Source organism: Papaver somniferum, chromosome 8 (genome assembly GCF_003573695.1).
Source record: "Papaver somniferum cultivar HN1 chromosome 8, ASM357369v1, whole genome shotgun sequence".
NCBI lineage: Eukaryota > Viridiplantae > Streptophyta > Magnoliopsida > Ranunculales > Papaveraceae > Papaver > Papaver somniferum.
Window position 1 is genome coordinate 95,789,485 of NC_039365.1, and position 14,951 is coordinate 95,804,435.

General features: G+C 35.6%; 1 protein-coding gene across 1 annotated transcript; it reads right to left on the minus strand.

Annotated features, from left to right (window-relative positions):
- Window positions 1–8,365: 8,365 nt before the first annotated feature.
- Window positions 8,366–12,868, minus strand: LOC113302157 (protein transport protein Sec61 subunit alpha-like). The gene is made up of 7 exons (XM_026551011.1): window positions 12,721–12,868; window positions 11,151–11,520; window positions 10,392–10,619; window positions 9,953–10,307; window positions 9,737–9,864; window positions 9,471–9,606; window positions 8,366–8,841 (listed from the first exon to the last, which is right to left on the minus strand). The coding sequence occupies exons 2-7, from the start codon at window positions 11,492–11,494 to the stop codon at window positions 8,602–8,604; spliced, it is 1,431 nt and encodes a 476-aa protein (XP_026406796.1). The 5' UTR covers window positions 11,495–11,520; window positions 12,721–12,868; the 3' UTR covers window positions 8,366–8,601.
- Window positions 12,869–14,951: the final 2,083 nt, after the last annotated feature.

Consider the following 14,951-nt stretch of genomic DNA (forward strand, 5'->3'; position numbering starts at 1 on the left):
TCATATAATCATCAATAAAAACACCTATTTTAGCCATGAATTTATCTTGTGAGTGTGTTTTTGGGATGAGGAGCTAAACCCATTAGCCGAGACGATGGAGGAAGCCATTGGCACAAAATTTATTGGTATAATTCTAATTTTTACATTTATTTGCAATATTATTATTTGATTATTTGCATGAATTAAAATTGAATTAATAGTTTTTATTGAGTAATTGTGAATTGACTTGATGAAGCATGCTGGGTTTTAGTAACTTTTGATGTTTTATACTTTTTAATTACAATTATTACTTCAAAAACTTATTTGAGGCAAATATTAGAATTGATTTTAAAGATAAAATTGCATAAGAACTATTTAGAGTTTACTATTAAAATGGTCATTGGTGGAATCCTAGTCTTGGTGTTTTTCTCTATAACTTTGAACAACTCTTTTTATGTGCCTGTTTAAATTTAAATCTAAAAACTGTTTTCTTCACAAGTCTGATACGAATCCGTTTTACCACTTCAACTACAATCACTATTTGAAAAACCATCAATACCCAACACACCTACAATCTTTGATCACCATTGATCTCACACATTTCTCAGCTTCCCTCCTACAGATCGACCCATCCTCTGTTGTGGCCGAATTGACTCTGGAACGACCATTGTCTTGGTTTAGGCCGGAGTCCCACATATTGATCTCTCGAACTTAAAGCACTCCCTTATTGTAGTGCATCTTTGTGAGGTTGAGCATTTTCTCGGTTCAAGGAGTCTCCTCCGCACGTCCTCAATTCCGTAAAAACCAGCAAATCGTTTTTCCCCATCTACAGATCGACATAATCGTATGAATGCTATTGTGATTATGTATGGGTATGGGTGAAGATTTTTTCCTAGTAAACAATGTTTTACATTCGTTTAAAGGAAGTACAAGTTTATGAATCGAAGGGGAAATCGCTAGGCTTATTGGTATTGTTATTCATTGCAAATCTTTGGATTACCAATATGTGTGTTTAGTATAACCGCTCATAACTTGTTTATGTATCTTGGTAGAACTATTCACAATGCCTGACTTATGTATCGGTATGACTTTTATTAGTGAAACCAATCTTAAGTAATCACCTGAGATGGTATGATCGATATTTGTAATTGGTGTGACCATTCCTAGTCATTGGGTAACCGATCCTAGAACTTAGTGGGACTAATCACAAGATGTGTAATCGATCCTTGTAGTAGGTTTTTAGTAATTGGTGTAACCGATCCTATAACTTGTGCAACCGATCACAAGTAAGTACCATAAATAGTGGTAACCGATCCTGGTACTTAGTTAGCCATTTTATGGAAACTAGTGTAACCGATCCTAGTATCCACTTGGAGGTACAACCGAACTTTATGTTTGGTATAACCGTTAAACCCATGAATGGTGATTGAATGTTTTTGATCAATCACATAGTTCTTGGAAATCAGGCGAACCAATTCTAAACTCGTTTGGAAGTGTGGAAAATCGGTTCCAAGATTGTAAATATGAAAAAGGATTTACAAATTAAAGATGTCGATATACTTTGAACATGTGCAGTAATTCTTATCTATTATTTCTCAAAGATATTCCTTAATAACTAAAGGAGAATCTCGGATCGAAATAAATTGAGAATCTTTTAATTAAGGTTTTTAAATTTATATGCTTTTAATTTCCAGCAATTAAATGCATATCTTTAGAAAATAAAAATTGGTAATGTGCATTTACTAATTGGAGATTTTCTACTGAGATTTCGGTCAATATTTGTACAGAGCATTTCCAGGAATTATGAAAACCGATTTTGGCTTTACTGCATATCTGTGAGAATATTCGGTTTTGGAAATTCCTTGGTGTCCAAACTTCCTTGGTCTATAAATATCGAAGTTTGCATTTCGAGCAAACTAATCCCCAGAGCCAGCAAAACTACCTAGTTGTTTTGTTACTGGTGGAGCCGTCTATTCTGAGAGGAAAGTACCCTAATTAGGCGAAATCTCTTACGACCGCTCGTTTTAAAGACTTCTTTGGGATTGAGAAGCTTTACGAGTACCGTTGGTGGGAAACTAGATAATTGAAGTTTATTATTAGTTTTTGATTGATTTGATTGACTAACTGTTGTTGAACTTTGATTGCACCTAGTTTGTTTATGCTTGATAATCTTCTCTTCTGATATAAAATTCACTCAAACTAGATCAAAGTTTCGACGCGGATCTTTATACTGTTTGTAGATCTAAAGACGTCTTGTGATAATCCATCATTAATAGACTCCGTTCTGCGTGTGATTGATCACAAGAGATTCAAGTTGTTTGTGCGCAGGTGTTTATTGAAGATCTAAGAAGATTTGAAGACAAAGAAGATTTCTTATTTGAGTTCATAATCTTTGGTGTGCACAAAACTTGATCGGCTGGGGATCCAACTACAATAGGTTTATCTTTTGATAGATTGGATTGATTAGTTGTGTAGATCGGCATCAATACATTTCTTTGTGATTCATAGTATTGATTGAATAGTGTAAACAATTACTTTGGTAGTTGTTAAATAGATTGATCTAAGAACCCGACAAAGGAGTTTATTGGGATAAACGGAAGAGCCTTTTGTCAAACTCATATCACGTTGTTTGAAAGAGTTGTTACCGAACATATTTTTTGTTCCTTTATTGCTTGGAATACGAACCAAAGGAATTGTTCCAAGTGCGTGACTTATTACAAATTGGAGGTGCAGGGATACTTTCTTGGTCTCAAGTATACGAAGTTGGTTTAGATTTTGTATAGCGTCTTAATTCTGATAGTATTCAATTATGGACAAGGTCCCGGGGTTTTTCTGCATTTGCTGTTTCCTCGTTAACAAAATCTTGTTGTATCTTTTACTTTTCTATTTCAGCAATTATAATTGATTTATTATAATTAGACGTAAAATACACAAACGTTAATTCCTAATTACTTGATAGCAATCCTATATTGTTTGGTTAAGTCCGAACCTATTATCAAGTAATCATACTTTGTTGTTGTATTGTCTCGATCTTGTATCCATAGTCAATGACGCAAGTTATATTGTTGTCGTATTGTCTCGATCTCGTATCCATATACGATCACACGAAGTGTGAACCGATTTGTTGTATTGTCTCGACTCAGTCCATAGACAATCACTTTCGTATAAAGGACTTATAGGTGGAGAAGTTTTAGATTGAGGTATATTTGGGTACCCCTCGTCTTTTCATACAACTTCGACAGACCAATAATCAACTATATGTCCCTACAAGTTGGATATTTAATCCACATGGCTATAAATAGGAATACAAATATCTTCAAAATTAAAACCAATATGCATTGGATAGTGGTAAGAAAAGCCTCTATGAAAATTATTAACACAAAGATTAGGGAATAAGTGTTCAGCTCTTTGATTTATCAGGCATCTATCAAGTCTCTCAAGAATAAGGTTAGGACAATGTTGCATATTAGACCAAGTAAATCTAGAAACAGTGAAGTCAGGATCATGTAAAGCAACCACATTACAAAAATTTATAAGATTATAGAAATCAGAATCATCAACCTCTAAACCACAATTCTTGTCATCGGTATCTAGCAAGGCATTAAAGTCATTACAGATAAGACTGGTTCACTAGGAGGTTTATGTGGAAATTGGCAATGACCATCCCAATAAACTTGTCTAATGCTGCTATTAGGTTCACCATAGATGAAATGAATATGACAAAGTTTTAAGTGAATAATATCATTGGTCGTGACATAGATGCCCCTTGAGCTAAAAGATAAAATGTTAAGATTAATCTATTTTTTCCATGCCAAGACAAGACCATCACTTCTTCCAATACAGGGAACATTAAAGGTGCAATAGAAACCCATGTTTCTCAATTTCCTAGCAGCGGTATCCTTTTTCATGTTTGTTTCAGGCAGGGACACAATGTCAGGGTTAATGTTTCTGAATATGAGGTTAAGTTTTTTATCAACATATTTTTTTCCTAATCCACGCGCATTCCAACGGAGCATGTTAACATTATTGCCAAGGTAATTAGAAGAAACATCAGATAAATCATCGGTAAATTTTTTTGAAGGAGGTGGGATAGAATAATTTACCTGACTGGTAGAATCGTAATTACCACTAAGCTGAGTATTGGTAGTATCACCATTCATATGAGATCCTTGAGCAGCATTCAGATCCAGATTGTCAACCTCGTTAGGAGAATTATTGTGAATGCCATTGTTGGATGGAGAATCACTGGTAAACTCAATTAAGTTACCTTAAGAGGTTAAATAGGGTATTAATATTGAAAATATAATTGGAGAGGTTGAGGGTACGAAGGTTCCCCAATTCAGTGATAGGAGGACAAAAATTGTTATAGTCTGGTTCAGAACAATGAGGATTTTCCGGTGGAACAACAACAATACTAGCCAAAGTAAGCTATTAACTCTAGTTCTTATATGAAGATGGGCTCTGGGATTGATCTTTCTTTTAAGGTTAGAAAAAGTATCATGCTCAGCTGCAAGAGTGAATACTTTTTCAGTGATTGGTTTTTGAGAAGGAATAGTTGAAGTCTTGAAACGCCTTGCTGAGTTAAAGGTACGAATCAGAGCCAGTTTAGCAGATCCAGAAGGATTAGCAGGGGTTAAAAATCGATTCAACTGGCTTATCTGTCTGACCGGAAATATTATTAAGAATAAGTAAACCATTTTCCATAGTAACAGGAGGATAAACTTGAACATGACCCACATTAAAGATTTTCAAAACACCAGACCTATTCTTCAAATGACCCATATGGAGATTTCTTTTCAATTAATTTTCTTCTGATATTTTAGCACCTTGTTCAACATCATCTACCTTGCGTTTATCATTGTTGTTCGGATTTAGAGTTTCAACTTGAGTATCCAAAACTATGTTTGCTTGAATCATGGTAAAATTTCCCAAGGCCACAGCTTAGTCTGATTCAGAAGGATGGGCTGGAGGTTGTGGAGACATCCATCGTGATACTTTTGATAAAGTATATTTAGTACCATAAAAACTTGCTTCCTTAATTTCCCTTTGTTTAGCTCTACATCTTGGGCAAACAACATCTACGGCAAGAAGTACAAAAATTCCTTGGAACCGTGAAATCAAATTCAATGAGGAAAGGTTTAATTTTTCCTCTAGTGACTAGAGGTATACCTGCTGGTAGAGTACGTTGAACAGAAATATGAACACAGACTTCAACATTCTTCTTTAGAGGGTGGTTACCATAAGGATCTTTTGCGTCAATGAGTTCACCAAGTTTGAAAGTAAGCTTCTGAAAAACTTAAAACTCAATACATTTCTTTGGTACATTGCATAGAATGAGCCACATCATATCTTCAGAAAAATTTAGTTCACAGTTTACCACCCAAACAATAGGAAGAACAACTCTGAGAACGATAAGATAGCCACACGCGAACCATGGACGTCGCTCATTAACTCCGTTGTAATCATTCTCCGCTAAAAATCTTATTAAAACTTTGTTTCTCAAGCCACTGAAGTTTGTGACATTTGGAGTTTGAGCTAGCGGCCATTGAGAGCAAATGTGGTGTCTAATAGAGGATGATGGAACCATAGTTTCACTATAAACATATCTTACCATGCATTGTTTCCAGTTATTATCGTTTTCAGCTAAGACCACAGTTTTATCAATGAGAACCGGTTAAGTGAGGGTTGAAGGAGGATTTTAAGGTAAAATGAGTTTATCTTCCATTTAAAGCGATAAATCTTCAATGTCTTTAGTTGTAGAGGTAGTAGTTTTTTGGGTCTTAGAACTCTCCATATAAATAACAAGTCTGAGAAGAATGAAGAAAATAGGTCCTGAATGGTTTTTGAAATGAGGGGGTATGTTTATAGATACATATTTGGACGAAACAATGCCAGATGATGGTGAAACATGTGTTATGAGTGCAACATTGCACTTTTGGTGTTCAGATAGATACAAAGGGTTGAGGATATCGGAGCCTGAACCTTAAACTGGGAAATATTTAAAGGTTGAAGATGTTTTGCATAGGTAAAAGGGAATGAAATTGATGAAAGTATGATTGCTTGTTTGTCTTGCATGTGGTCTAAGATTCAATCTTTTACTGTAAGTGCTTTACTTAAAAAAAACCTTTCCCATGGATTATATGTAGATTAGCATATTTGCTCATGTGAAGTTGGACAAATAGATATAAAAAGGAAGATTTACTTACGATACTCCTACGATAACTTATCATAACGTAACTCATATACACTATCACCCAACAGACTATAGTGGTTGAATAATAACTGCATTTTTTATTTCTCCAGCAAGAAAGATACGATTCATATATACCTCCAAATGTAATCAATGTGTTTGGATGGGTTTATGGGTGGTATGAAGCAGAGGTTTTGAGGGAAATTTTTGAGCAAAATGTTGATAAGACTGAGATTATATGGTTGTTACTCGAAGTGCAACCAGAAAAAGGATATGATGTTTTATGGGTGTTGTGTCCATTCCAAATGGCATGAACGGTAGTGTCCTAGCCAATGTACTCCACCCACCAATAACGCCTTTCAACAGGTGCTGCCTTTTCTGGATCTACAAGAAATCAACGATTTAATCAGTGCCCAAATAAACCCAAATGAATTAGGTGATCTACCAAGACATCTCATTATAGCAATTCTAAGACAAATTAAGGCTAATGAAGCGTCTAGAATTAAACTTTAAATTTTGGGGTTTTAGGAGTAACGATGTCTATGGAGAAGGTAGAGACGGGACATTTCACCAAGAGCCTATGGAGAAAAGGAATGCATTGAGACTCGAAACAAGAGAGTTGGAGAGGTTAAGAGAGTTTCTTCAAGGGGAAATAGAAAGGCGAAGCGATTTGACAGATTATGAGAGGTATTGAGAAAAAATGCTCAAGAGTTTGCTCAATGGAAGCTGAAAAGGTTTGCAAGATCAAAGAGGGGGAAAAGAGAAAAAGAGGAGAGTGATGATGATTATGTCTGGAGGAAGAGACACAATGAGACTAAAAGTGATTCTGAGGAAACTGATGGGATTTATGAGTACCATGTGGAAGAGATAAGTTCTTCATAGAGGATTCTGCTGCCGAAGAGGAGCGAAAGAAGAATGTAAGGGATAAAGATGCTCTATACATGTTGTATCTGGCTGAGAAGGCTCATTCTCCCATCTTTGCAAGGACCATGCAAGAGAGATTGAATGTAGATTCAGATAGAGATATTGTTGAGGGTATTGGTGCATATGGAGAACCAGTAAGCATTGGAGAATCAAATGAAGAAAGTGATAATGAAGATGATGATAGTGACGAGTCTGAAGGAGATAGTTATGATTTTGCAGCTTCGTCAGGAAGTGACTACAGTGCTCAATATGAGGAAGAGGGTTAGGACAGTAATGACGGGGATGATGAATGGTAATCCCCCCTTAAGCATCATTGAGAGCAATGTTAGAATATAACTTAACTATGATCAACAAGGTTTTTGGTAACAAAGCTCTGTGATGTTTATTATTAATCTTCCTAGTTTGAATATTGTGTTGTACAGTTTTGTTTTTCTTGTGTTCTTGTCGGGCAGTATAGTTAGTAGTTTCATCAAGATATGATAAGGATTTTGAACAGGTTTTGTTGAAAGTTTGTGTAGTTGGTTCTATTAATGGTAATTTTGCGGGAGAAGTATTTTGAAAGTAAGGCTTTTTTTTTCCTGACTGAAGATCTCTTGGGAACTTAGATACAGAGATCTAGAATGGGATGTAATGATTATGCAGGTGTTGATCTCGGTTGTAATAAACCGGGTCTCTTCTGTATAATTAGACTGCTTGTAAGAAGTAATATTTTGGTTGTTTAATGTAAAACGTTTGGTTGTTTTAGCTACTTTGCTATGATATTATGAATAGAGTGAATTAGGAAGCTTTCGACAACCATCAAGTGGCCTGATGGTTCTCATGCTCCCTCCCTTGGAGGAGGTAAGGGTTCGAACTCTGGACCTTGTAATTGCTAGTAGTATTTAGGGGCCACAACTAACCACTGTACTAACCCATCAAAAGAAAAATTAGGAGGCTTTCAAACTCGGTAGAGTAATTAATGCAATGAGATAACATGATATTGATAATCTAAAAATGAATCGAAACCGGCAGAAATTCATAAAATTGATGCAAAGGGATAAAAGGATATTGCTTAATCTAAAAATTTATGAACTGAAAGAAGGATTGCATCTTCTTCCCTCGACATCTCCAAATAATGCGTTCATGTATTGATATTTGATATTTTTCCAAGACCTATGATAATGTCGTCATGTAGCTAAAAGTCTTTTTGATTAGTAAAAATCTATAGACCTGCTTTCGGGTTGTTACAGGTTGAGTTCCCTGTTGACCAAGTAAAATAAAAATAAAATAAAATGGACCACGATTAAAACAGTAAATTTGCATAAACCCTTAATAACAGCTAATGACAAGAGTATAAAAAAAAAAAGATAAAAAGGGTAGACCAATGGCTATTGCATTTCTCAAGGGTTATAACAGAAAATTACCATAAACCCACATTTGGGCCAACAAAATTCTGGACCCTGTGCCTAGGATGTCTAGACCCAGAACAGGACCTGACGACTGCCTCGACCAAATTAAACTTTCCAGGACTAGAGGCCAAAGAAACCTAGCTCGCTTGCTCTTTCCTTCTCAAATGTCTCAAAATACTGATATATAATTGTGACAGCAAGAAGAATCCCAGTTCCAGAACCTATAGCTCCCATGAAATCTGCCAAAACAGTTAAAGCCCCAATACACATTCCTCCGAAGGCTGCTGCAGTGGGTATGTAACGGTTAAGTTCCTTCTGTAAATTTGATTCTCGATGCCCAGGCATCACCATTTGTTGCTCCTAAAGATCACCAGGCAAAAGAGATAATTCAGTACAACTTTGTTAATTACAGTATGGAAAAAAAAAATCATGATCAGAGCTTTTTCTCTAATTTTACTCGATCTAAATACAGTTTGAAAACAAAAATCACAACTGTTAAAAGATGTAGTTTCTGTAATAGCAGAACTGCAAATTTGATATTTACACCTGTAACTCAACAAACTCCGACAGAATGAGATGATGTAACCAGGTTCTAACAACTTTTCATGTGATATAGTAAGCTTAATGTTTACACAACTATGACAAACAAAGAGGGGCAACGGTCATTATCAGACCAGAAAAATAATTCTGATGTCCAACACCAAACACATAATATGACCATAACTAAGCCTAGTCTATAAAAAGTTACATAACTTGGTCGCTATTCACAAGACCAACAAGATGAGTCCAGATACCTGGACCAGACGAACAAAGTTGACACCAGCAACATCTGGATGATGGCCAGGCTCAGGCTGAGCTATCTTTGGAATAATCAAATTTCTATATTTGCTACATCAACATCATTCTCATATATGCTTAACCTAAATTTTAAATACCTCTATAGTACAGCAGTACTTGGACAACAAACTAACAGGAATAGATTGTCATACCTTGAGTTGCTTGGCAACATCTCTAGCAGAAGACCCAGAAACTTCGATCCATGTTTTCGAGAATAGTGCACATGCTGACAGCATAAACACAAGATAAAACAATGCGTGGAAAGGATTCGCTGCCATATCAGCCAAGCTGCGAATTGAGATCCCAATATCAGTACGACAAATTAGCACCATAAAAAACTAAAAAGGCAGCGCAAATTCAATTTGCTCGTTAATCGCCACAGGAGAAATAATATGGAAGAAAAAAGGTTACTGCAAACCTTGATGGCGCAGTGATATAGTACGCTATACCACCAACAGGAATGAACTGGCCACCTGAATATTCAGACTCCTTCCATTTTCCTAAAAGATTTACGAGGAAATTGCCGCTGTACCTCCTGTACAGCAACTGTACAAAATAATACTGATGTTGAGTTCTTAATCTTTTGATTGCAAAATAAGAATAAAACTATAAACCAACCCTGCTATATTTTTACCTGGGAAATGAAATAAAGATTAGAAACTAGTGCAGACTGTAAAATGATGGGCATGTTGGAGGTGTAGAAAAGCTTGATTGGATATGACCCTTGCTGTCCACGTGCGTTTTTAGACCTTACAGGCAACACAACCCGGAACCCTTGGAAGTAAATGACAATTAAGAAGATCAAGACTGTTGCTAGTAGATTTGTAACATTCGGAAGGTTTTGTCGGTAAAAAGCCTCACGGAGCGCACGGACCTTGTCTGTTCGTGTTATCAATAGATGGAACAAGGCTATAACAGCACCTTCAAATTCAGCTCCCCGTCCACTGTTAATGGTTGTGGGGCTAAAAGCTTTCCAAATGATGTTTTCACTACAAGGAAACGAAACAAATCAGGAGGGGTGGCATGGAACAAGACTCCCAAGAGCAAGAAATGAAGAGTGGAAGAGAAATTACCAGATATTGGTTGCGATAAATAGGGAAATACCAGACCCAAGACCATATCCTTTTTGAAGAAGCTCATCTAAGCATATCACAATGATTCCGGCAAAGCAGAGCTGGATAATGATGAGGATTGCATTTCCAACTCCAAGTTGGCCAACACTACCATACATTCCAGATAGAACATACGCAACAGCCTCACCAACAGCTATCAAAATACCCAACAACTTTTGCGCTCCATTTCTATGAACAAAAAATGACAAGTAAATAACACTACAGAAATTCATCCAGACAACAAATACTATAATGAAATAATGAAAAAATATGAAGAAATAAAGCACATAGGGTGTGCTCCGCAAAGAAAACATAAACAAAAACTCCAAATTATAGAAAATGTTTCAAGTTTTAACTGTTTGGAGCAGGAGAAGCGAACTAAAGTTAAGCCCTCTTTTTTCCACCTGATTCGCGTAAAGTTTATACTCATTGGTATTGCCCAATAAGTTCAGCCATTTTAAGCTAATTAGCAAACATGGCTAGAGATTCCTTCGACAATATACACCAAAAAAAAAAGACTAGGGACAAGTGTGCTAAACAAGTACCAAAAGAAAGAAGAAAGATGAAAAAGTAAGAGTAAGTAACAACCAGAGGCGGCGAAGAAAATACAGATTTACGCCACACCAAGCAAAAAAACATAAAAAACTGAAAGACAATTAGATCTCAGAGTAAATATTCTGTAAGAAGCACAAGAAAAGAAATATAAAACAACCAACTTACAAGAGAGCACGATCTTCACGAACGCTGTTGTCCACTTCAATAATTTTTGACCCAGCTAAGAGTTGCATCACTAGCCCAGATGTCACAATTGGGGTGATCCCTAGCTCCATGACTGTACCCCGGTTTGATGCAAGAATTACTCGCATCCAATAAAATGGATCAGCACCTGTTGTCGAGTGTATGCCATATAGTGGGAGCTGACTACACACTAGAAAGATGAAAAGAGAGATCACAGTGTAGATGACCTTCTCTCTGAAAGGAACTCTCCGGTCAGCGCTCTGAACTTCTGGCAAAAATGACAGAAACGGTCTGACAAGATGTAGTACTCGAAAGCCTCCTCCCATTGTAAGAAAAGCTCACCCAGTCAAACCTGTTGTTACCAGTTGACTTGATAAGTTCACACAGGAAATCAAACATCTGTAACTACCACTTTACGTAAGAAACCAAATATGAGCAACAGATATCTAATGCAAATAAAGGAAAAGCATACTGGGGTAATTGATTTTAAGAAACTAAACGGAAAGGCGTAGTCAATTGCTTGGTTAATAACCATTATGGCATGAGGATAAGAGAAAAGGAAGACAAAGATGTATAATAAAACTATATTTTAAATGTGCAGAACAAGGAAAAGAAATTTTATTTGTTCAAACATAAAATCAGGTTTGGTGTTAAATAGAAGATAGCAGCATATAATAATTTCCAGAAAAACTTCCAACTGAACAACCACTAGGAAATACACGTCCATATTAGTAGTGAGATAAATTTGAACAATTGCTGACGTAAATGCTTAGAGACAATCATTCTACCTCTAGAAGCTTTTATATTATGATATAAGTACAATAAGATTTTCGGAGTGCGTTATACCGGCTAACTAATATAACTACTTCCTGCAATTAAATTTCATACTTCCAAAACCGTTGTTATTGAGGTAATTTTGCAACATGCAAGACTTGTACATTCCAAATTCTAAAATTCTCTATGCCTAGGCGAAAACGAAATATAAACCAAAAACATGCAAGTAGCGGAAAATCCCATCATCATAAATTCAAAATTACCAAGTAATTCAACTTTTCCCAAAGAAGGAAATCTAATCTCGAAAAAAACATACACAAAAACTAAACCTGAACACTGCGTGATGACATACATAAATTCACTAACCCAAATTCATGCATGCAAAGCTATTTTTAAGACAATATCCAAATAAATAAAATCCAACCTTCATAATAAGATTTCAGATATATTTATCAACAGATCCATAACAAATGTTTGCACCATTGACAAATTCTAAATTGGAACTAGTTTAGAAATCAAAAATTCTAAGCTCACCTTTTTTAGATCCATATGTTGAAATAAGATTCAGATGATTAAGACCAAATTAACAAAACAAAACAAAACACAAGAGAACTAACCAGGAAGGAACAATCAAGCTTTATTTGAAAGTCAACAACAGAAATTTTATGTATTTAGATCTTCAAACCATGAAAGCATCAAAAGAAACTCAAATACAGAAATCTTATCTTATTTTGATCTTAAGAAATTAATTGAAAGCGGAAACAGAGTCTGGGCTTACCCTTGAAAAATTTGAAGATCTCGAAACCCTAGAAATGTGAATGCTATTCCGTGTCCTGTCTAGCACATATTTATTTACCTTCGTAGTATTAAAACCACGACTCCCTTCGGTTTCCTCTACGACCAATAGCTTCCTTTTATATTTTACCATTAATATGACGAAAATACCCATACAGCTTATCACTCCCTCTCCACGACTGACACGATCGATATTATCTCGCTAAATCTCTCCAAGGTCGACAACCTGGATTTTAAAAGCGTACGCTTCGCTTTAAATTTCAGCATTTCGCTCTGAAACGGTTATGTGAAACGTATCTTTTATGAAGCGTACGTTTCGCTTCAAATTTCAGCATTTCGCTCCGAAACGGTCATGTGAAACGCATTTTTTGCCTAATTTTCAAAGCTTTTAAAAGAAAAATATGAATGTTTTAAGAGGGAATTGAACACTCCACCTCCCAAATTAAAGCTTTTAAAAGAAAAATATGAATGTTTTAAGGGGGATTGAACACCCCACCTCTCTCTCGTCTGGAGTAGGTTGAACCGGTGTACACACGCTTTGTTTTCGATAAAAATTAGTCTTATATAGATATTATCTTATTAATAAATTTATAATTACTACTTACGACTAATTTATTTATAAGAAAACATCCGCTTCAAACATCAACCATGAAGCGACGCTTCACGCTTCGACATACGCATCACTTCCTAAAAATAAAAAACGCTTCACGCTTTCAATACCTTGGTCGACAAGAACAAATTGCAACATAAGTGTGTGTTTGATAGGAGTTAATTCCATGGAATTGAAATAACGTGTTTTCATTCCTTGTAATAAAAATTTGTTTCCATGAATTGTAAAAAAAAAATGTGGTCAAAAGTATGTTTTAAACTTAATTGCATTGGAATATCATGGAAAGATGCTTTCTTCGCCTCTCCCAGGAAACTGATTCAACGGGATCATTTTCTATTTAACTGTTTCTTTTCTTTGTTATCAAACATAACCTAAGATGTTTTCTTTTTTGAGAGCTAAAGGGGAAATTAAATTAAAAAAAAGCTTTATCTATCTTACAAAGAGATGGATGTTTAGCTAATTGTTACCAACAACAACCTCCTCAATTATAGATTAAGGTACTCAAAGAGTAATCTTCAAACTTTGTATTTAAAGACCAATTATAAAGTGTACATTATAAGCTGGTCAAAGTTTCTATGATATCCCTCGTAGAGACGATAGTTACGTGCATTCCATCAAAAGCAAATTCCATAGTTTTCGAATGAAACACATGCTCTTCTTCCTTGACCATTCCCAAACTTTTTTCTTAACCAACTCCGAAAAAGCCCACTGATAATTGAAACTTTCAAAAAAGTAATGCCATAATTTTCTTGTTTCAACACAATGTATAAAAAATGACTACGGGTTTTCCTGAGTAGCAGAACAAAAAAGACATTGATAAAACTGCACACGTCCAACTCTCTGCAGCATATCAAGAGTTGGAGTTCCATCATGGCATAATCATATCAGCCACATCCCTCACTTCATGTTCATTCAAATCTCTTTTAAAATTGAGAGTGGAATCTTCATTTAAAACTGTGAAGTTATGAGTGGAATCTCAATCTGACTTCCAATCATTGGAAGTAGCAGTTTTAATTCTCGATAACCAAAAATTCTTGGATATTTATCCTTCAAAATGTTAGAGCACTGCTCGGTCGAACTCGCATGCTTTGCTATTTCAAGCATGTTTGTCAATGTTGGTGACCAAAACTATAAGTCTTGATTTCTAGCCTATTTATAGATGTCTCGGACTAGGACATAGATTGTGTAGTTGAGATTAGACTTCACGACGTTCATCATTTGAAGACGAAGAACTACCAAGGGGAGCTTGTGCAACTTCATCGACAAAACGTATGTGGAGACTGAAACTCGTCTATCACTTGGAAAGTCTATTTCTACTCTATCTCCTATATTGAAACATAAGTCGTATTACGATATAGTTTTTTATATACACATTTGAGATTTCGAGCTGAGTTTATCTCACTTACATATTTCTCGAAATATGTGTTGGCAAGCTTTCGCTTCGACCAAGTTCATCTTATATCATATGAAAATTCCCGAATAACATCTTATACGGTTTGTGTGATACAATCATTTGGTGTAGTCTTGGAATGTTTCGTTATGATTATTTCAATATCTTGAAAATTGCTTTGATGCTAATAATGTGTGAAAATGGCTATTGTCAT